A 23985-nucleotide genomic window follows, 5' to 3' on the forward strand; every position below is an offset into this window, starting at 1 on the left:
ACACTACACTGACTCAAAGTAATGAATATGTGCTAAAATATACTTAAAAATAAAACTTGCAAAAACTGAGAAAATGTTAATTCATGGTTAAGTAAAACCATAAATGGTAAACACAGCACTTGTATCTTTGATACGGGCAATCATATTCATGCTGCTAAAGGACATTAGTACATCATTTTTCTGAATAATGAAATGCTGAAAATAATTTTTATACAAATTTGTTTTCATTAAATGATCGAACTATGATTCAATAAAACAAATAATTAATCATTTTAATCATCATCAGTGATTCCTAACCTCTTTAGAAATGCAACTCTCTTGGTGGATTCTTTAAGTACCCCAATTCTCAGTTAAGAACTCTATTTTACTTTACACTGCTAAATTTTGCTTGAGAATTTCCAGTATCAATGAAAACAGAATCATAAAGAATAATCCTTCTGTTATACAACAAATATAATCTGCCATACTGTTTGCTATCCATTAATAAGACTGGTCAACCTAACTATGCAATGCTTCACCCACTTTGACTTTTTCCACTCAAATTTAGTGTCTGTGTACATACATATAAACATACACACACTTTTTAATTTTATTTTAAAAACCAGGTATCTTATCATTTTTGTTTAAAACCTAGTATTTTCCTAAAACTTTAGTAAAACATAACTACCACTTTCACTACTTTTATTAAAAATTCCACAAAGATTTTCAGAATGTTTTTTCCATATGTTCATTTCTCTCCCCCAGTCATTCACAAGGCATCCGGCAACATTTGTTACTTAAGGATTCAGAATGCCCTGTAGTTCACAATTCTTCAATTCTACTATGCTATGGTTCTTCTTTCAAATGGCATAAAAGCACTGTCTCCAACTATTCTTTCATCTTAAAAGAAAAAAAAAAAGTGTGAGTTCTGTTCTTATCTAATTATTGATTATATTTGACATATCAACAAATAGCCCCTTGCTATTAGCTTGATAGTCATCAAACTCCTGATAATAGCTCAAGACATTAAAATGTGGCATGGGGCATCTTCAAACTAAAATTTTTTAAATAGTCAACAAGGGAAACAGTGTTTTCTTTACCAACAACAATTTCTTAAAGTAGAGACAAATTATACTCTCAAAATTTTGCTTACATCAAAAATTAACCAAAATGGTCAATTACAGTCTACTTCCTTGCTGCACCAAACAGCTAGGGTGGGCTACATGGGAAACAAGCAAAATGGACTGGAGGTGTGGTGCAAGTGATACAGCACTTGCTTTGCAAGTACAAAGCCCTGAATTCAAACCCCAGTCCCACAAAAAGGAAAAAAGCAAAAACAAAAACCCCAATGAGCTGTGTGGGATTGTGTACCTATCATTCCAACTACTCAGGAGGCTGAGGTAAGAGAACCCAGTAGAAGTGTGTTTGGGGCAGGGGAGGGGTGTGACAGAAAGAAAAGCATTCTATTTACAATACCATCAAAAAACAATAAATTTAGCAAAAGAAGTACAAAGCTCAATACTCTAAAAACTATGAAACATTATTCATTGAAGAAATTAAAGAAGACCTAAACAGGAGGCTCACACCTAAAATCCCAGCACTCAGGAGGCTGAAGCAGGATAGTAAGCTTGCTACCAGTTTAAGCTACACAGCAAATTCCAGGGCAGATCAGGCCACATTGAGACACTCTGTCTCTCAAGCAAAAATAAATAAATAAAACAAAAGTAAACAAAACACTCTTAAGATGTTTTGCCAGGGGGTTGGGTGATATAGCTCAATGGTACAGCGATTGCGTAGCACACAAGAGGTCCTGGGTTCAGGCCTCAGAACCACAAAAAAAAAAAAAATCAACGCTCTTCTAATTGAGTTACAAATTCAAGGCAATCCCTAATCAAAATACCAACTACCTTCTTTGAAACTGACGAACTGATTCTAAAACTCACATGAGGGAAAGAAAAAAGCAAGTTAAGTAACCCTATAGGACTCACACTTCATATTTTCAAAACTTATTACAAAGATACAGTAATCCAAACATTATGGTATAACCAGCAAAAGGACCCATACTTAGATCCAATGAAAGAGAAATAAACCTTCACTTGAATGGTAGACAAAAGCTACCATTCACTGAGGAAAGAACAGCATTTTCAACAAAAAGTGCTGGGACAACTTTATCACATGAAAAAAACAATGAAGTTGAATTTCTATCTCATGATATATTCAAATATTAACTCCTAGTGGATCAAAAATCTAAAATTAAAAATTCAACTTTTAAGATCTTAGGAAAAAAACACAAGCATAAATTTTCATGATCTTTGACTAGACAATGTTTTCTTAGTTATGACCCAAATTAGCAACAAAAAAGAGACCATTAAAATTAATTTAATGCCACAAAGAAGACCATCAAAAGTGAGAAGAGAATCGAGACAATGGGAAAAATACTTGTAAATCATATATCTGCTATAGCTACACTATATTAAAAACTGTTATAACGATATAAAAAAGAAATCTAACTTTAAAATGGGCTAATGATTTGAATAGGCATTTCTACAAAACAGCTAGTAAGTCAATAGTCCATAACTAATAAAAATGCTCGTCAGGGAAATGTAAATCCAAACTACAATAGACAACACTTCACATAGACCAGACAACTATAATCAGAGAGAATAATGAATGGCTGAGAAGGATATGGAAAAATAAGAACCTTCATACAATGTTGGTGGAACTGTAAATGGTACTGCTACTTTGGAAAAACAGTTAAGCAGATCCCCAGCATGTTAAATGTAGAGCTGACATTCACCTCAGCAATTTTAATTCCCTAGAAATACACCCAAAAGAAACAAAAACATATGTACATGAAAAATTTGTCCACGAATACTCTTAGCCACATTACTTATAATACCCCCAAACTGAAAACAACCCAAATACCCAGCAACCAAGATATGGACAAAGAAAACGTGGTATATCCATACAATGGTGCATTATTCAGCCACAAAAAGGTATCAAGTTCTGATATATACTACAACATGGATGAACATTAAAAATATGAGGGAAAGAAGCCAGTCACAAAAGGCCACATACTGAATGATTCAATTTACCTATGTCCAAATATACAGACATAGGAAATAGATTAGGGATTGCCTAGTGTTGGAGGGTTTGGGGAAGAAATGAGAGGCTACTAAAGGGTACAGGACTCCTTTATAGGGTAATGAAAAAATTCTAACATTGATTTGTGCTAAGGGTTACTCAACTCTGTGGATATAATGAAAACCACTGAACTGTACACTTTTAAAAGGTGAACTGTATAGTCTAAGATATCAATAAATCTGATATTTTAGAGAAAAGAATAGCAGAATTTAATTTCAGTGTTTTTTCTTTTCTTTTTTTTTAACCAAACCTCCTTTACTGGCTCATTAGCTACATTCTCAACATGAATAAAAACAACTAACAAGAAAGCTGAGTGTTGCTTCATATTTTAGACAGTTCACATTTCTAGGCCAATAAGTGTGTTTGTCATCTGACTGGTGAGAAAAATCAGTATACATAAAATAGCACCAACACTGTTCTCATACGTACTCATCTTGATAAGCCAGTTACTCTTTTTCCTTGCCCTAAATGGGACAAAATTCTGTAATATTCATGAAACACTCATCCAATATAAAAGAACAAGCAAATAAAGCAGTACTGAGCATGATACAATTGAACATTTTTACAATTATTAATAGTTATCTACACATGGAAAATGAAATTATCAACCAAAAGTACCCAAAAGTTTTAAATGAAATAGAAACATTATCTTCCATTATAAAATAGCAATAGAAAAGTGTAATCAAAAAACATTATATGTAATTAATGCCAATAAATTTGTTTTTAAATAAGGTATATTTCTAGAATTTCTGGAGTTACATATGGCTTTGTCACATTTTAACAATATTTTCTTTATTCATATAAAGTACCTGGCCACCTTTTACTGCATTTGTCAGTACTTTAACGGTATCCTTTTAGAAATGATCACTATACAGGGAATGCAATACTTACATTTACTTATTGTTTAATGCAATGCTTTTGCACATCTCATGTACCTAGTATAAAATTAATGTATTTTATACATTCAAAGCTTTAATATCAGAAAACATCTTAAATAAGCAGGTATCATGATTTGCTTCTGAGGTCATTCAGAAAAAGAAAGAAAAATGAAGAATTCTGATGTTATATAATAATGTACTATATAGTTTTTGACATATACTAAATATTGGTTAAAAGAATGATGCGTTATGTACACATAACTGACAACTAAAACAATTCATAAGTGAAAAGGTTATTTTTTTAGAAAGCAAAGGTAGTAATCTAGAACATTTCAACAGACTTGTAAGCTAACATGCTGGCATGTATACATATAAAAAGTAATAAAATACTCCCACTTATACATTGCCTAACAGGCAAAATATAGCACCATTAAATAAATCAAATCTACACTAGGGAGGCATTTCTCAATCTTAAAAAGTTTGCTTAGTGTGATTTCCTATTTCAAAATCAAAATTCCCCTTTAAAAGAAATCTATATTTATCACTATATAATGATGAAAACTCTCTTTAAAATAATAAACATACCCCAAAGGGAGCCCCTTGCAGCCATCTTATCAGTTCTTTCATAGAAACAGAAACTGAAATACAATTTGCATAGTCACTGTGGTTGGCTAATGAAAACAGGAACATGCAACCAATCAGGAAATCAGAAATTGGGCAACCATAAGAGAAATTTTAAATCCGCCTAGCAACAGCCTAAAAATAGAAACAATATGCTAGTATGAATCCTAGAACAGATGTGAACATAACAGCAAAAGTATCAACTCAACACTTTATTTTCTTGGGGAAAACATATGCCTTGACCCCTTTTCTTATTAGGTGCTAATTAAAGAAAAATTAATGTTAAGCTAACTAAATGGGCTGCTTTCAATAATGTGCCAAAGACTGTATTATTTGTGTATGTGTGTGGACTCATGCATACATACTGAAGTGTTTTTCCTTTTTCAGGAAATAAATCAGACACTTGAATCGCAGCTGTAATAAATTCAAGGCTCTCTAAAAAAATCTCAGAATCTGAGTAGCACTGAATTTTTCTGGCACTTTTTTATGTAACTGAGAATGTGTTTTAAAAAAAAACAGCTTGGCATATATTTCACCACAAAGCTTAAAGAACTCATCAAAGCAGACCTCTAAATAAATAAGGCAGGGATTTGCCTCATTCATTTTCTAAACACAAATTTCTCCTAACATACAGTACTATGTTTATATACTCCAGGAATTTAGTAATTATTTTCCAAGGCTGGGGGGCATGGTTCAAGTGACAGAGTGCATGCCTAGCAAACACTAGGCTCTGAATTCAAATCCTAGTACCACAAAAGAAAAAAAAGAGAAAAATTATTTTCTGATCAATTTAAAATAATTATCAATGAGGAAAATAAATTATCTTACTGCTTGTATCAAATGAAGGTTAAACATTTAAACATATAAATTATGTAACACGTCTATTTCTAATTTTTCAATTATGCTTAAAACAGGAATAATATTAAAGTTGACAGTGCTTTATATTTCTTCTTCTGTTACCCAGATAACAGGTGTATTTCATCATTCTGACTTTCCAACTAATAATGTTTAACATGTATGTTTCTTTGTGTGTTACAAATTACTTTGCAGTGGATTTTAATTCCTAAAGGTGGCAAGCAATTTGCAGTCCAATGAAACAGATTTGAAAAGATTATGAGGGTTAGGGATGTAGCTCAGTGGTTATAAAGCTTACTGCACACAGGTAAGGCCCTGGGTTTGATCACCAACACCATAAAGGAAACTTAAAAAACAAAAAACAACAACAACAACAACAAAAAACATAGAAGATGATTATGGCTAGTGGGAAATTACCAAACCCAGAAAAAACCCAAACATTTTAAGAATTTAAATTACACCTGCTGAAATAAAAAGCTGGATAAAGAGTCAAGCCATGTTTTAACAAGTGCTCTTTGTTAAAGTACACATTCTATGCATTTTGGGGGTGTTTTTGTTTTTGTAGGACTGGGGATTGAACTTGGGACATTGCACCTGCTAGGCAGGTGCTCACTACTTGAGCCACTAAGCCAGCTCCCATTTTGTTTTCATGCTTTTATTTTGCTATGCTAGAGATTGAACCAGTATCTCACAAATGCTAGGCAAGTGCATGTATTTCTTACATCAAACTTTTTGTCAGTGAGTTTTGATGAAATAGTGAATTAAGTTTAAAGTATTTTCTTTGGCCACTATTAACTAAAATGCAAAATGAATTCATATGTTTGATACTATGAAAATCTAAAACACTTAAATTGAAAAAAAATGTTATATAAAGGATTTACTTTAATCATGAATAAAGCTTGGAAACAAGACCTTTAAAACATATATAGGAACACAGACTGGTTTTAAATAATAAAAGCTCAAGTAAAGGATGGGTTAAAATTAAATGAGCTAGCCAGACACAGGAGGCTAAGATCTGGAGGATCAAATACTTCAAGAGACTGAGGTGTGACTCAAGCAATAGAGACCCTAGCTTTGCAAGCATGACGCCCTGAGTTCAAACTCCAATGCCACCAAAAAAAAAAAAAGAAAGAAAACAATCTTGCCTAGCATGTCCAAGGCCCTGGGTTCAATCCTCAGGACTACAAATAATAATAATGGTATAAAAAATAAATATCCTAAATCTTAGGTGTACATAGATTTTGTTTACTTATCTGAGCTATTATCCTTATCACAAAGGTAAGCAGTATGAATTAACTTATGAGTTACAATTAGTTTTGTTAATAGGGCACTACTAACAGGAGAAATTCTTCAATAATCCCAGATTATCAAATATTGTTTTAAATGCAAGCCTCAGTACTTTCTATTTTCTTAAATAGTATTTAAAACAGTTACTTTTTTTCAAAATTTTTACTTATTGTTCAGTTTTACGTCAGGAAAATTTTAAAAAGTACCATCTGTAGAACATTATTCAAAGCAGTCAACACAACACCTATCTATCTGAATCTGAAGGGAAATAAGTAACCCATGTACTTTAGAATAATTAATATAGCAACTAAAATGCCCTGGATAAGTTTAGACAATTGCAGAAACTTCACCCTGGGTCAACAATCTATTCTTTCCTGCTCCTCTCCCTTCTAAAAACCCAGACATAAAAATGGCACCTAAGAACAAGATGTTCTGTAGTCTAAATCTCTTTTTTCAGAGATCTAAGTTCAGTAGCAAACTAAAGTGAGAACCTGAGTACTTTTCCACATTCTAGAGGAAAAGCAAATTCTTCTTTAGATTGCTTTTTTTTTTTTAATTTTCCATAGCAAAGTAATACTGCATGCTATCCCTTCTTGTGAATACAATTAAATTTATTTTTACCACAACTTTTCTAGCCAATTCTGCTTATAAATCTACATATGTGTGGCTCAAGTGATAGAGCACCTGCTTTGCAAGAGTGAAGCCCTGAGTTCAAACCCCAGACCCACCAAATAAATAAATAAAAAAGAAAGAAATCTACATCTTTATTTAGTCAGATCTTTCCAACAAAGTTGTGGGGTTTTATGTTTGCTTGTTTTTGTGGGATACAGGGGCTTGAGATGAGCCACTCCACGAGAGAGAGAGAGAGAGAGAGAGAGAGAGAGGGAGAGAGAGAGAGAGAGAGAGGAGATGAGTGGTTTTTTTCAAGATAGGGTCTCTCGAACTATTTGCCCCAACTGGCTTTCAACAGCGATCCTCCTGATCTCTGCCTCTTGAGTCGCTAGGATTATAGAAGTGAGCTACAGCCAGCCAAAAGTTATGTTTTTGATAGTAAGATCTCTACTGAGCATACAACAAAGAATGAAGCAACACCTCTCCTCTGAGCATAAGAAGAGTTTACATTACCATTCTAAAATTTTCCTAAAAATAATGTGCAAAATCTACTTGTTGCTGCAAATGTTCCTAAGAAGCTTAGTTTTCTAAGTTGGTCTGCTAGCAGTCACTATCAAGTTTGATAAATCTTAAGAAAGAGCCAGGTGCTGGTGGCTCATGCCTATAATTAATCCTAGCTACTCAGGAGGCAGAGATCAAGAGGATCAGAGTTCAAAGCCAGTCCGGGAAAATAGTTCCGGAGACCCTATCTCGAAAAATACGCAAAATATACATAACCAAAACAAAAGGGCTGGAGGAGTGGCTCAAGTAGAGCACCTGCCTAGCAAGTATGAAGCCCTAAGGTCAAATCTCAGTACTGACAAAAAGAAAGAAAATACAAGTCTCTCTATCCAAAACTAAGAATTAGCACATTTTTAGAACCTAACAACAACAACAAGCCTGTAGAGCTCTGACCAAAAAATACTATACTGTCTTAATCATCAGATCAATGAGCCAATGTTCTTCATCCATTCTACAAATTCCACAAATACACTGAGAGCTCACGTTCTGTTCTAACCGAAACCAGTTCAAGAGCTGTTTGTTACTGAATTCAGTTGTACATTTTTATTACAAATTATAGAATTCAAGTAAATTTTGTGTAAACTGTTGAATCCTGGGCAAATCATCTGACATCATTAGGTCTAAAATTTCCAATATGAAATATGGGAAAATTAAAGACCTTAAAAGTTGCTTCAAGTTTTGATTCTCTAATAACATTTTAACAAATTCTACTCCAAAATCTACAGCTCTTTAAACAATGATAAAAATAGGCTGAATTTGTTCATGTATCCATTATTTATTAGGATCATTACTACAGAACAATTTTTAAGACACCGTAAAGAAATGATGTAACAAAGTACAAAAATACTCTAATAGAAAGTGTTATTGTGTGCAGATTTTTAATGTATATATGAAAGAGCGATACAATGTATGGATGTTTTTCTGTATGTAAGACCACCAAACTTAGGAGACGTTCTCGAGTTTCCATAAACGGCCATTAAACATTATAGAATGTTTAATCATAATATTCAAAACCAGGTTTTCATATGTATAATTACAGATAAAACCTCAACAAAGCCCTTATTGTCTTCCTGATAGGGTTAATACTCCCAATATTTATAAGCCAGATTTCTGAAAACTGACTGCATAAAAAAATTGAAATTCAAGCAGGAGGAAGGAAAAAAAGAGCATGCCTTTCTTTCCAATCCCAATTTCAATTGCATTTCTGCTTATAATCCTATTTATAATTCAGTTATAGCCACACGACTTCACAAGTAGTTGCTAAGCAACAGCAGCATGCTCAGTTCAGGCCTACTGGAAAGTTGGCTCTCTGCCACATGAAAAAATTTAACTGAACCTAGAGCCTCCAGAATCTTATAAAGGAGAAGACAAGGATGAAGTGGAAGAGAAGGAGGAGGAGGTAGGAGGAGGAGGAACAAGCAGAGGAAGAGGAGAAGAAAAAGGGAGACAGGAGAAAGAGAAGAGGGAGGAGAAACACAGAAAGGAAAAAATAATCCCAAGGACATGCAGTGATCAGTACAGTAAGTCAAGGAGAATTAAGCTCTTTTCAAAGGTTCACAAATTCTGATCTAAAACCTTAATTTGATATTTCAAAATACTTATACTTCTCTTCAAAAATCTTAATAATTTTTTCTATTCTAAAGCTATTCTGGTAAACAATAAAGTTTGATCAGCCACATCACTGTAATAGCATAACAATAAAATAAATACATTGTGCAAAGAACAGCCCTTTGAGAGAATAGGATAGCAGTCTGTGGGAATTAACTGTGACTATGTTATAGCTTTAATGCCAGGAGACAACAAACTACATTTTCCTCAAATTCATTTATCACTACATATCTGGTTAACCACTAAAGCAAGCAATAACTTTTATACCCTAAATTACAGTACTTTCCAATTTTAAACATAATAGTTTTAAATATAAGCATATTAGGAAATTTACTGAAATCAAAAGGTTTTACAAAATTTAACTCTCATTTCTCAACAGAATTTGAAAAGGCACTGAATGTTCAGGTTTCATTCGCTAATAAAAATTAAACAGTGGTAAAAAGTAAGACTTAACATTAAGATACTCCTTCAGCTAACTAGAAATGTCATACCTTCCAGTAAAACAACAGATATTTCAACTAAACTCTGAAACAAAAGAATGTGATACTATACTCAATACTGCAGAAATTCTGACCAAATCCTAACAGCTAAAATGTCTAAAGATACAATGAAGGAAATGTTAAATTCAGAACAGCAAGAAAAATATTTATATGAAAGAATTTGAAAATATGTGAAATATTAGAGCTAGGTTAGCCTGAATATTCAGTGTAAGAAAAAATATCAGTTTATCTGTATAAAATTTATTTAAAAAAGTAAATTTTTATACCCTACATAATTTTTATACCCTACATAATTTTTATACCCTAACAAACTTTTCAAATTAAGATGTAAGGAGAAAAAAAATCTAAAAAAATAGGTGGAAAAATGAGAATTAAAAACTAATAAAGAATAATGGGACAGCATATGACAAAGCAATAATTACTAACACAATTACTTTAAAAAAAAAAGAGTGCAGTGAATAATTATTCAAAAGGCACACACAAACAATAAAAGAATGGAATGTGTGACAGAGAAAACTTTACAAATTAACAGGGAAAAGACAAATTTTGAAGTGAGTGGTTGAGAATGGATCAAAGAAGTTGAGATAGGAGTACAATACTAAACAAACTAGACATTAAAAAATTGAAAATTTCAAAGGCACAGAAAGTAAAATATATAACCACTAATTATGAGAAGTACCTGAGGAAAAAAGAGCATACTACTATAGGATTAGTATCCATAAAAAAAAAAGAACATCTATTAGTACATAAAAAGGACAAATAATTCAGGGGGAAAAAAAAAAAGGAAACATGAACAGGCAATTCAAATATAAGGAAGGATGTCCAATTTCACTAATGATCAGTGAAAGAAAAGCTAAAAAAAAAAAAAAGGAGAGAGCAAATACATTTTCTACATCAGACTGGCAACTATGGCTAGCATTTTATGTATGGTTGGTAGTCATCTCAAATACCATTACTAGAAGAATTAACCATCAGAATAATTTTTAAGGGCAAATAGGTCAGAACTGTCCACCAACTCTGACAAACCAAAGGCATTCTAAGGTATCTATCTTAGGATATAGAATTTTTGTTTGTTTGTCTGCTTTGGTTTTTTTTTTTTTTTTTTTTTTTGGCAGTACTGGTGTTTGAATTCAGGGCTTCACATTTGCTAAGCAGGCACTCACTCTTAACATTTGAGCCATGCCTGTAACCCAGGATATAGATTAGGGGCTGGTAGAGTGATTAAAGTGGTAGAGCACCTGCCTAGCAAGCATGAGGTCCCAAGTTCAAACCCTAGTATCACCACAAAAAAAAAAAAAAAAAAAACTAATAAATTTTAAAAAGGGTATGGAATAAGATGCCTACATCTGCCACAATAGCAAAAAAAAAAAAAAAAATTCAGAAAATAAGTTACTGGAGCATCCACACTAAAGAACACTAAGGAATTTAAAACAATGCAGTAGATCTTTCAAAGACATGAAAACATCTCTGAGAAATATTATTAAGTATACAAAAAAGCTCACACAACTCAGTAATTAATGACACAAACCCTAGAATTCTGGCACTATCCTTTCCTGGGTAAGTTACCTATCTAGGATATGCATCCTTTCCTTGCCTCAATATTCTCATCTATGAAACTGATACCATAAATACATCTGTTTTCACAGAAATTATTTCAGAATTAAGTGAAATAATACAAAGTCCTCTGACATTACAAGGAGTCAATAAATGTTTTCTTTTTTTATGCCATTATTATTTTGAAACACACAAAAAAAATTTGAGCAGATATGTAGTCATACAAGTGATATTTTAAAAGTCTGGAAAGACAAATGCCAAAGTAGTTAAAGCAGCTCACTGGAGGAGAGACAAGAGAATATAAATACAGACTTTCATTTAGAAGTGATATGTCAGCTTGAATCTTCACATGCAAAAACTTTCAAGTAATTTGTATTTGACCAATTAAGCTCTTCCAACGTTCTCTCTTCCATGCTAGTTCTAAGGGAAGGCAACAGTGACATTTATGACTGTGGTTAGGGTAGTGACTAACATATACCCAAAGCCCAAGAAGTGACAAGCAGGTCACCATCCAAAAGACAAATTGCCAGCATATCCTCTTACAATCAATCACCTGTGTGTCAGCATCTACCCAAGTAAAAGAGGAAATATCACATACCAAAAAAAGAAAAAGTAAAAGTACAATCAAGAATGCAAACTAATCCTCGTTAGATGCCCAACACCTCACAAAACCCTAGCAAATGAGTAGCAGAATAACACAATACTCTTTTAAAACAGTGTATCAAATAATCCTCAATGTGTAAAAGATGTTATTTCACCCAAAAAAGCAGATATAATAGGAAATTAATCTGAAATTTTAGAAATTCAAAATATAAGCTGCATGGAACAGAACTGAAGTAGCCTAGTTAATCAAGACCAGAATTTCTCTCACAATGTTTTACAAAGGAAAAACATTAAAGCTAAGAGATTTGGGAGATATACTCAAACACAGCAATTATCACTGAAGAGGAGTTTTTGAAGAAAAAAAAAACAAAGCAGGAAGAAAAAGGAAACAAGGGGAGGGTGAACCTCACAAATGAAAAATGTACAAGTTTTTCAATAACTGAGACCTACTGAGTATCAAAACAAAAGTTTGATAAATTTATTCTGATTCTTAAGACATACTATGGTTAAGATTTCAGAGAGCCAATATAAGGAAACATTAACAACTTAAAAAGTTTTTTAAAAAATAAGGAAACACTAATAATTTAAAAGTTAAAAAAAAATTTACAAAGAAATATGAATTAAACTGACATCAGACTTGTCATCAACAATACTAATACTAAATGCTAAAAAAAGAAAGAAAGAAAGAGAGAAAGCAAGAAAATGATACCCTCAATGCTCAGTTTCAGGAAAAAGATACTTTTATGCTAGAACAGCAATGCCAACAAACTTAGCAATCAGCAAGCATAGAGAAATGAAGGTATTACCTATAAGTAAGTACAGAAACATACAGGTACAAAATAGCAAAAGACCCTAAGAAGGAAGTCAGACAAAGGAATAAGCAATGTTATAAAAAGCAAATTAACTCATGGGTAGGCTGAAATATCTGAGATTTCATTAACTTTACTTATGGTGGTAGAGTACCAGCCTAGAAAGTGTGAGGTCCTGAATTCAAACCCCAGTACAGCCATAAATAAGCAGGTAAGTAAATAAATAAATAAATAAAATAAAATCTCCCAAAAATTTCAGATAATCACAACATGGGAACGTATTTTGGGGATGCAGTATAAAGGGAAAGGAGTGTAGATCAGGGAAAATGTAGCTTGGTTTCAAGTTGGTAAAAAGACCAAACAAAATCAGATAGGTACTATAAATAACAGACACACTTTTAATAAAATAGTACATAAGAGTTGAAAGTTAGGAATGAAAAAAATTATATGCTACACAATGCTAATCCAAAAAAGGGACAGGTATACATATAATGACTATGTATAACATATTTTAAAAGAATTCAAAGTGAAAATCAAATAATGCAACCAAAAAAGGTATGTTCTACTGTTAAAAAGGTACAAATCATTATAAATATGCATGTAACAATGTGCCTAAGTAATAACAGTTTAAATTACACAAAGCAAAACAAATATCAAAAAGTTCAGGAAAGGGCTGGCTGAGTGGCTCCAGTGGTAGAGTGCCTGCAGAGCAAGCATGCAGCCCTGAGTTGAGATGCCAGTACCATCAAAAAAAAAAAAGGTTCAGAAAGGAACTAAAACTTACAAGCAGAAATATACAGACCTCTTCCTAAAATCTACAGATAAAGAAACTATAAGCAATAAAGAATGCATTTCCCAAATAACATTCATGAAATAAATAAAATTGCATCCCCAGTAGACCCAAAATAAAAAATTTTTACAAGTACATCCAACAAATATTAGTATTGACCTTTCATGTGATAGCAAGGAAATCTTAGTAAATTCAAAGACAAAAAAAGAAATCACACAAGGTCATATTCTCTGACCATAACATAACAAAGTTAGGTATACCAACAAGATAAGAAGAAAATGATCTCCTTGTAAATTTAAAATAACACTTTTTGAATTAAGGAGGCAATCAGTGGAAAAATAATAACAGCACTAACAGAATACAAACCTAGGGAATTCAACAAGACAACACTCATATGAAAATTGATACAGTAATAAAATATAATACTAATGCAAGAAATTACAATACAAGCCGAAAGTTATGGAAGAAAACTCAGAAAATAACCAGCAACCAATGAAATCAAAGCCAACTCTTTAAAAAAATGGGGGAATATAGCAAGCAATACCCAAAGAAAACCTAATAATATTAGAAACTATGAAAGAGACATAACGTAAGAAAATCTATTTAATTCAAACATTCAAGTATTTTAAAGGCTGTCAATTGAATGAGGAGGAGAAAGATTTTTACTTACCTCCAAACTCAAAAACTTCAAGAGCACAAGGTGGCTGCCAAAAACATTACAGCAGAATAGAAGTGTAGAGTCAAGTAGAATAGGGGATATTTTTAAGAGTATTACATTTGTCTGAATACCACAGAGAAAAACTTTTAGTTTTCATGGCTCCAGACAAACACAAACATTCAGCAGGCAGAGGTAAAAAGGCAAGGCAAAAGGCAACACTGTCTCAAACTGTTAATTTGTCAGATGGCCTACAAAAAAGAAGAAACTGCCTTATGAAATCAAAGAAAGACATGACCCCGTTTGTCATTAAAAACACTGAAGCAGAAACTAGTTAATTACCTATCAGGAATATTAAACAATAGATTCCTGTACAAAGTGCAATGTTAGAACTACTTATCATTCATTTCATTTTACAGATTTTGTGATTCTACACTGCTTGCTAAATAAATTTTATTGCCTAAGAGAAGCAAAAATTCATACTTCTTCAGATTTTGGATCACTTACACCCAACTTAATAGTCTCAAAGATTATAGACATTTATCCTCCTACATTTTATCTTTGTCTTACATGCTTCCTTTAAGATTTGTCTATATGTAGAATATTCCCTCCATCTATTCTTTTCATCTTTCTTTGTTATGACCCCACCCCCCCCATTCTTAACAGCATTCAGTGAATTCATATTTTCGTTTAACAATTTCCTTCTTTTTCTGTATATAAAAACCAGAACATCTCCACTATCTTCCCAATAAGCTCCAATAAGCATTTTCTGATACAATAGTTCAAGAGAAGTTTGGGAACATTTCCCAAGTGTTTCAGATGTGTATGTCCTCCACACCAAGAAAACCATGACCTTCTCCCCATCCAACCTCAAAATTAATAAAAATTTATCTTTTCACCATCATCTTTTTACCAATCATAGTGGAATTGTTTGAGATAAAACACAAAAAATATGAATTTCTATACTTTTTAATAAACTATTCATTAACTATTTTTAAGACCCAGGCAAAAGTGTCAAAAGGCAGCAAGTAACAGTTCATGCCCCTGAAACATGACTATATCTTCTATCACAGCTGGTCTCCAGTTTTTAAGTATATAACCATGTAGTAATAAATGGCCAGTTTCCTTTCAGAAGCCACAGAACTGGAAGTCCCACCTAAAAGTAACACTTCAGGATTGAATAAAGAGCCTATTGTTCAACTTGTAAAAAGCAAGAGAAAGCACAGAGTACCCCCTAATGAAATTCCTTTCTTTCACTTTTCTAAGCAAACCTCACTACCACTTCTCACTTTATCATATGGGTTTGAACCCATTTCCCCAAAATGATTATATCATTCAGTAATATATTTTATCTCTGGCCATACTGACAGTAATGAACACATACATATTTACATTTTTTTATAAACATATACTTGCACTTGAGAAACAGGAATCTATATTTGATTCCTGTCTAATTTGATAGGAATCAAACTAATTTGATATTAGTTGTCTAATTTTATTTCAATGAGATTTTGTTTACCTGTATACAATATTTCAGAACAAAACAAAAATTAACAAATGTTTATACACCCTTCAAGCAGTTTAAGAAATAAAATATTAGATTTGATGGAATTGCTAATTAATACACTTACTGTACTAGTAAGACTCTTAAATTAACTTTGTTAAAATGTGATAAACTTAAATATGTGGAACTAGAATGGACAAGGGTGGACTGAAAAACTTACTATGCTATATTTATATATGCTATCTAATGTATGTCAATGAGACAAATGTGAAAGCAAAAGCAATCTGATTTGTACTGGTGAACTCAAAGTGGTAAATTTACACTAAAACTTTACAGTAAAGTCAGGTTACAAATGTCATTATCTCTGCATATACCAGTTGGTGTCAGTGTACCTGAGAACACAGCAACAGAATATGATGAAAAGAAATCTAAAACTGATTTATGTAATATGAACATATTGTATACCTGAGTAGTGTACATATATGAAGTCCACTGTTCATTTCAATTCAAATATGAGGAAATCTTGAAAAGATAAAAATGACATTTTTAAAAAAACCAAATCCAAACATGGCACTCAAAATCTCCTGTATATTAACATTAAACAATCTACCAGTCCTGTTATTACTAGAACTGAACACAAACACAAAAACTTCCTAATGGTGAGAGAAAGATATAATACCTGGGGAGTAGGGAGGTATCTCAGAAAAAGGACCTCAATCTCTTTCTTACCTGTGGGCAGCTTGATACAGTGAAAAGGACTTCCTCTTCTGTAAATCACTGCTATTTAGTTCATTTGTATACACATTAAAAACTAATGCAGACTTCTAGATCAGCCTTCTTGAGTCTAAATTTCTTGTCTGATTCTTATTCATGGAAAAAAAAAAAACCAGGAATACGGTAGGTTGTCTACATATTAAAATTCCTTTCGGTGTTTCACATCTGTTGTGTAGTTTGTGCAGCAAATATCCCATTAACCACAAAAGCCAAAAACGTCATTCAATATATCAATGAAGCTCACAAAACAAAGTGTATCTTCAAAATGACTGTTTCAAGTGAAAATGCCTAGAATCAGAATTCTTTGTACTGCTTTCTATGCTGTCAACTATTGGGTCTGCAGCAACTGTATGCAGTTAAGTACCTCCCACATATTACCCAATTGTATCAATAGGCATAAATCTATAAAAGCAGAACTAAAAGCTTAAAAGGCTTATAGCTTCTCACTGCTCCACATATTCACTGTCAATTCTTGAGGTCTCACTACTGTTATTCTAATGCATCAACTCTGTTCTTTCAATCAGTCCAAAAGACTGAATTCTTATACATTCCAAACAGAAAATCCATGACACATATTATTTGCTGCCTTAGTACAGCCAGACTGCAGTTACAGCTAGCTGGCGCCAGTAAGAGCAATTTACATAAAGCAATCCTCTTTTCAAGACCAAACTAAAGGAGAGTACAGCTGAGTAAATCCTCCCCATTCTTTCCCCAATAGGCATTGACCAGTTCTAGAATATATCTAGCTATCTATTTATTAATAGAATTCAAATCCAGGTAATATAAGAAAACCAATTTATAATTCTTATATAACTGAAATTCTTGACAAATATCTTAATCCTCAAAGACTTTTTTTAAAAAAAAAAGCCTAGCTTATTTGTGACATAGACTAAGTATGTAAAATTTAATGCTTGCTGTTTTTAACAATCATTAAAACTAAAAATTATAATTCACATTCCCTAAAAGCTGTCCTCATTGTAATCTTCAACTACTTTTCAAATTTTACTAGTGAATTAAATATAACAAAATAGACTTGTTCTGAGAACCTTACCTTGTACACATTCAGATACCACTATTGTGATGGTTAAATAATTCAAATATTTACTGCTAATTAGTATTACCAAATCATATGCTCAGTATCGAAACTCAAGCAAATTAAATTACAAATATCCTCACAAAAATGTATTTTTTAATCAGTACCACATTCTTTTTAAAAACAGTGTCATTGATGTATCATTTTTATTGGCAAAATCTGACTGGGCAATTGAGTCATTACCATATAATTTATTTTAAAGTTTTTTAGTTACTTAATGACCTACTTAGTTACTTAATGACCTACTAATGAATGATTCTACATCTCTACTGGTTTTCCACTAATTTTGTTAAGAGTGCAAATATATTCAATTTCATACTTAAATAATCCAAAAACTAGTTTAGTGCATCTAAAAAATGATAATAAAATAAAAGGTACTTAAAATGCTAAAAAGGGGTTATTCCAAAATATGTTCTTCATTTTTTAATCTTATTAAGTGGTAGAGCACCTGGCTCTGCAACCACAAAGCCCTGAGTTCAAACCCAGTCCCACCAAAAATAAATAAATAACTTTAATGACTATTATATAAAAAAGATAATGAGGCTCTAAATAAGAAGCTACATATCAATAGCAAGTGGTAGGTTGCTAATATATTACCTGGGTAATCCCTGATTAGAAATGATAGATTTCCTCAAACAACTATATTCTCCAGGATCTGTGCCTCACCACAGCAATGAAATGACAGAGACAAACAAAACATGATATAATTTCACATCATACAACTAATAGTTAATACTTTAGTGAGAGTAAAAATATTCAGGGTTGGAAAAAAGACCTTAAAAATTATCTACTTTTAATCTTAGATGTTTCCTTTCTTTCTCTTTCTACTTGTATATGCATCAACTTTGAGTAAAAGTACTTGAAAAATCAAACGACCTGAATTCATTTAGTCCAACATAGAATAAATGGAAATAACCAGCATTTTATTTTTAAAGTCAAGTAAGCTAATCACCTGACAGCAAATTTGTCAAAAGAAGCTCAAAACTCTATAACCTGCTACTAAAAGTAGCAAAAGTGGAAGTTGTTGTTGATCTAACTCACTGTTTCCCAAGCTAATAGCTGAAGACTGACATTTTATTTACAATCCACCACAGATAAATATTTTTTGTAAAATACAATGATAATTATGTGAAAAGTGAAAATAGAAAGGCAAGTAAAATAAGATTCAATTATTTTTATTATTCAATTCAACTTATATAGAATTCCTTATCGGACTGTTTTTAAAATTTCCAGAAACTCTTAATTTAAGCTTTTATATCATGGACAACTAGGAACAGTTTTTGGACTGATGACACACACCACATACTTAGTAGCATACAGCTCTTGGAAAAATCCTACACTAGCCAGGCGCTGGTGGCTCACACCTGTAATCCCTAGCTACTCTGGAGGCAGAGATCAGTAGGATAGCGGTTCAAAGACAAGCCCGGCAAATAGTTCACGAGATGCTATATGGAAAAAAACCTTCACCAAAAAAAGGGCTGGTAGAGTGGCTCAAGATTTAGGCCCTGAGTTCAAACCCCAGTACCATAAAAAAAAAAAAAAAAAAACCTACACTACCCCCAGCATTCACAATCACTCATTATTTGTAACTTATTTTCTTATTTCTTGTCTTTCTTGTCTCCCCTCTCTCCCCAGGAATGTAAACCCCATGAGGAGGGATCTTATATGCCAAGCATTAAAACAGTATCTGACAACTAACAGGTACACAACAAAAATTTGGTAAACTTGAGTCATATGATCAATTCACAGTTCATTTTGTTTTTACTCTGCCCATGATGCCTTAGTACAAGTTAGGATTCTTATTTATCCTTTTTAGGTTCTTTAAGGTTTGAGATTCTAGATACTTTGCACTCTGGAATTTTTACTGTGAATAAGCCAGACACCTATCAACCCCCTCTCCCTAATTGTCCTTCTCTGAAGTACCCAGTTGCCAAGATATCTACCCAATTCCATTGTCCCTGAAATAATGACTGGAAAAAAAGAAAAGGTCTGTGTTAGAAAGTACCATGTGAGGAAAATGCAACCAATATTTAACTCAGACTTACTTTGTACCACACATTGCACTAGGCACTTTATATTTGTTATCTTCATTTAAATCCCAATATCAACTCTGTATGGAATACATTATCCCCATTTTAAAAATAAGGAAAACTGAGGTTCTGAAAATAAGTAACCTGCCTTATCCCACAGAAATAATGTCTAAGATTTATTAACAATGGAGTGGAAGCACATCTATTTACCATAACTAACTGCAAAGCTGGTATTCTTCTCTGACTTCTTTTTCTCCCCTGAGATTGTGTCTCCCTAAATTGCCCAGGCTGGCCTTGGACTAGGGTTCCTCCTGCCTCAGCCTTGACAGTAGCTAGGATTACAGGTTTGCAAACCACAACCGGCTTCCTTGACTTTTTTATTTAGTCCAAACACCTCTCATTTAATGGTCAAGAAATGGTAAAAGATTAAGCAATTTATCGAAAACAATGAACAATTAATAGCAATACAGACCAGAGATGAATGCCATGGTACGTCTACATCCAGCCTTAAGTAACTAAAAGGGGAAAAGGGGGCATGGCATGTTATCCTAAGGTTGAGGCAGGCAGGAGGAAAGAATTTGAGGTCAGCCTGTAGTACAAAGCTAGACACTGCGGGTAAGGGAGGGGTAATGAGGACAAAGTAAAGGTTATCAAAGGTGCCCTATCTTCTAAAGAACAATTTATTATGCTAAGTCTTTCCTACCAAGTAAAGTAGGTTAGATTTTACGTATGTTTACTATTTGGGGGGTTAGGAGCTATATTTTAGTTACTTAATGCTGCCAACACTCCATTAAATAAATAGAATAGGGATTTAAAAGGAACTGCCAGGCACATAATGTGAACCCATGAAGAGAAACAAATCGTAAGCAAGAGTAACCCCTATCCTGAAGGAGACAGTATCTACTCAGTGTAGATTATTGTTCTCAAGCAAAAATACAAACCTAGCATTGCCCAATTTAACTGTTTTAATTTTAAGAGGTGAGACCTCTAGATTTGTGTGTTAAATCTGACAACTTTAAATGTTAAGTAGAGAAATGGGGCAATGGTTAAAGGATAAAAATAAGTCTGGTGGCTGTCAAGTTTGTGGCCAATGAAATAGAACTTTACTGTTAAGATTCTTATTTCTATGAAACATACAAAAACAAGTCATCTCTTTAGAGGAGCTATTTTCTCACAGTGTATTTAAAATACTCAATCTAAAACTGAAACGTTTTTCCTACACCTCTAATTCTGTAATGACAACATTCTATATTGGCTTTACTTTTTAAATTACATCTGTCATTACCCACACACAGCAAAAGCTGGATAATTTATGTGACAGAGTAGGACCTATGACCATATAATATTACTAAGTAGATATACTGATGTTAGTTAGCACTCCTTGCTTCTGCATATAAGTTATAAAAGAAATTTCCCATCCTTTCTCAAAATACTCTGACCTAGTCACACTTGACCAACTATAAGACACAATAAACTGAATGCTTTTTCAGTAATAATGCCTTTTATTACTGGGAAAATTAGAATGCCCTATATTTGTAGAGTATCTCATGGTACTATTCACATACATTATGTAAACTGATTCTCAGCATATGCTTGCCTAACAGTTCCTCATTTTAGGTGAGGAGACGATCAGAAAGTGGCATAAGGGCTGAGGGCAAGGCTTAATGACTAAGGCTGCCCAGCCTAGCAAGAAAAAAACCCTCGAAGTTCAGAAAATGGAATGAGCTGGACTATATCAGAAAAAGGCAGCCAAAATGGGATTCGAATTCAGGTTTGGACTCTTGATGAATGTACTTCCCACCGCTCCAACATTTCCCTTTGAAGTTCATAGTCATGAAATGCCTTATGAAAATAGGTAAACAAATGGGGAGGAAAAAAATAAGGAGATAAAATACAAACTCACTTATTCATTTCCCATAATATATTATGTACTTGGTTATCCAGCATAATAACTAACCTGTAATTTAGCACAGAAAATTTGAAAACTGCCACCAACCCCAAAGTAATAATCTCAGAGAGGTCTAATTTATGATTACAGTTGCAAAAATGCAACATGGCAGTGAAAGAATTAGCAATAATATCCTAAGTAACACAAAGTGTTAGTGTTTCCCCATGAACAAGTGATAATCTTGTAAAGAAAGTGTGGTAGTAAATTTTGTCGTGGGCAATAGAAGGCGAAAGAGGTGGATCACCAAAATTTCCCTATGGTTCCACTCTGAAAACCAATAAAAATTGCTAAATAATTCCAACAGAGTCTAGCATTAAAGAATACCAAACCTAGTAGCTATCTTACATTTTATATGCGTATATATACATATATATATAAATGTAGATATATATACACATATATACACACACACATATTGTTAAATATACATATTTTAAATACTAGAATCTCCTCCCCCACCTCCACTCTGCCACCAAAGACAGTAAGTTGTTCATACCAGAAAAAGCATGAGATGAAAGTGATTAAGGTTGCAGCACATTCAATTTCCTGTCATAGTCACTCCAGAGCATGACCTTACTGAAAGAAATATGGATAGAATCCCTCCCACATACTGAATTATTTTTCTTTTTCCCTTTTAGAGACAAGTAGATGACTGAATGATTTACATAAATTAGTGTTCAAATTATGAGAAGCCACAATGCACATAACATTAAATTTGATAGGGAACATAATTGTATTAAAAAAAAAAACTAACAAATATAAACACAAGTTTGTGACAAAGCAGCAATTTAAATATTAAGTCTTATAAATAAAGATCTTATACTCTACCTTCATTGAAATCAAGAGAAAATATAAAGATGCATTCTAGAATAATTTTCAAGTTATTTTCAAACTCTGTCCTTAAATGTCAGAGTTCTACAAATAAGGGAACTGGATTTGGACATTAATATATGTTTTAATTGTATAAGTGATCTCGTTTCAAAGTGTTCAACAGCTTGTTTCATTGAACTAAATACACTTAAGACAAGGAAATGGTATAAATTTATACCATAAAATAAGTACACAACAACAAAATACTACATGTACCTTTTCTATATACTGGGGTCCTCCATCAGAATTTAATTTGCAAAAAGTATTTTTTTTAGAAGTATTCTATTTACAAAGTTCAGAACTTACTGTTCTATGTCAAATTAGTCAGGAATATATTCGTAGCACCGTACTAACAAACAAAGCTAGAGGAATATACTATACCATTTAAGAAAATAATTTACAAATAATGTGATTTATGCGCTGCTTAAAGTATAACTGTTGTGATTTCGGAAATGTTATGTGAATAAGAATTCCTTCTCCCACCTTTCTGGGTAGCCATGAAATTACAGTATCTCAATAAATGTTTCTACATCAGAACAATGCCAATAGATCTTTTAAATTATGAAACCAAATATATAATAATCACTGAGTTATACTGTTAAATATACACATTAGTATCACTTTGTTAACTAAAAAAAGTACGCCAGCTCTGTTGGCATCAGAATACAATAGATATAAAAAGTATACAGGCCTAGATTTGAACTTATTCCTAAATGTAAAACCTGAAACTGAATGACAATTAAAGCAATAAGTAATTTGAACAAAAAATGTGAATGAGTTGGATACCAGGAGCAAATAACATGATGAGATAGAATTGGAGCCCATAATATACACACACATAAAAAAAGACTTAACAGAATTTAAAAAAAAATTACTCTTCTAGATAGAGAATTACCATTCATCTTAGAAAGCTTACACACAATGCCTCAGAAGAAAGGGAGAAAAAAAAATCTTACTCTTTGTATAAAACAAGGTTTTATTTTTAGCTTCTTTTTTAAAAATTTATTCTGGTAATATACTGTTTGAATTTCTACAAATAAATGTCAAACAGAAAAGAAATATTAAGTTAATTAGGGTTAGAAAAGCACAACAGTAGTGATCAAATGTTCTGGCAATGACAGAACATAAGATGGTGAGAAATCACAGGAATTTAACCTTTGACCTCACCATCCTATGTACTGTTTATATAATATAGGCTTACAGGTTCTAGCAAACATTTCAACATTTTAGCAAATAAATTCAACTTCCTGTACAAACCCAGTTAAATTCAAATGTTTTTAATTGTAATGTTTAAAGATAAAGAGTAATTG

The 23985-nt window shown here is 32.6% G+C and overlaps 1 protein-coding gene across 9 annotated transcripts in view; it reads right to left on the reverse strand.

Annotated features, from left to right (window-relative positions):
- The window catches only part of Atf7ip (activating transcription factor 7 interacting protein), a 107961-nt gene that overhangs the window by 67237 nt on the left and 16739 nt on the right, over positions 1-23985 (reverse strand). For 3 of the 9 annotated variants that reach the window (XM_074076009.1, XM_074076015.1, XM_074076008.1), the window contains exons 1-2: positions 16690-23974; positions 16426-16482 (exon numbers count right to left, since the gene is read on the reverse strand). The exons of 2 other annotated variants lie outside the window; for them this stretch is intronic. In XM_074076009.1, coding sequence (XP_073932110.1) covers positions 16426-16460 — 35 coding nt within the window. In that variant the 5' untranslated portion in view covers positions 16461-16482; positions 16690-23974. Of the gene's footprint in view, positions 1-4586; positions 6291-14471; positions 14708-16425; positions 16641-16689; positions 23975-23985 lie in introns of those variants that run through there. 4 more of the 9 variants (XM_074076016.1, XM_074076012.1, XM_074076013.1 and 1 more) reach the window with 4 other exon arrangements.

This window comes from Castor canadensis, chromosome 6 (assembly GCF_047511655.1).
Source record: "Castor canadensis chromosome 6, mCasCan1.hap1v2, whole genome shotgun sequence".
NCBI lineage: Eukaryota > Metazoa > Chordata > Mammalia > Rodentia > Castoridae > Castor > Castor canadensis.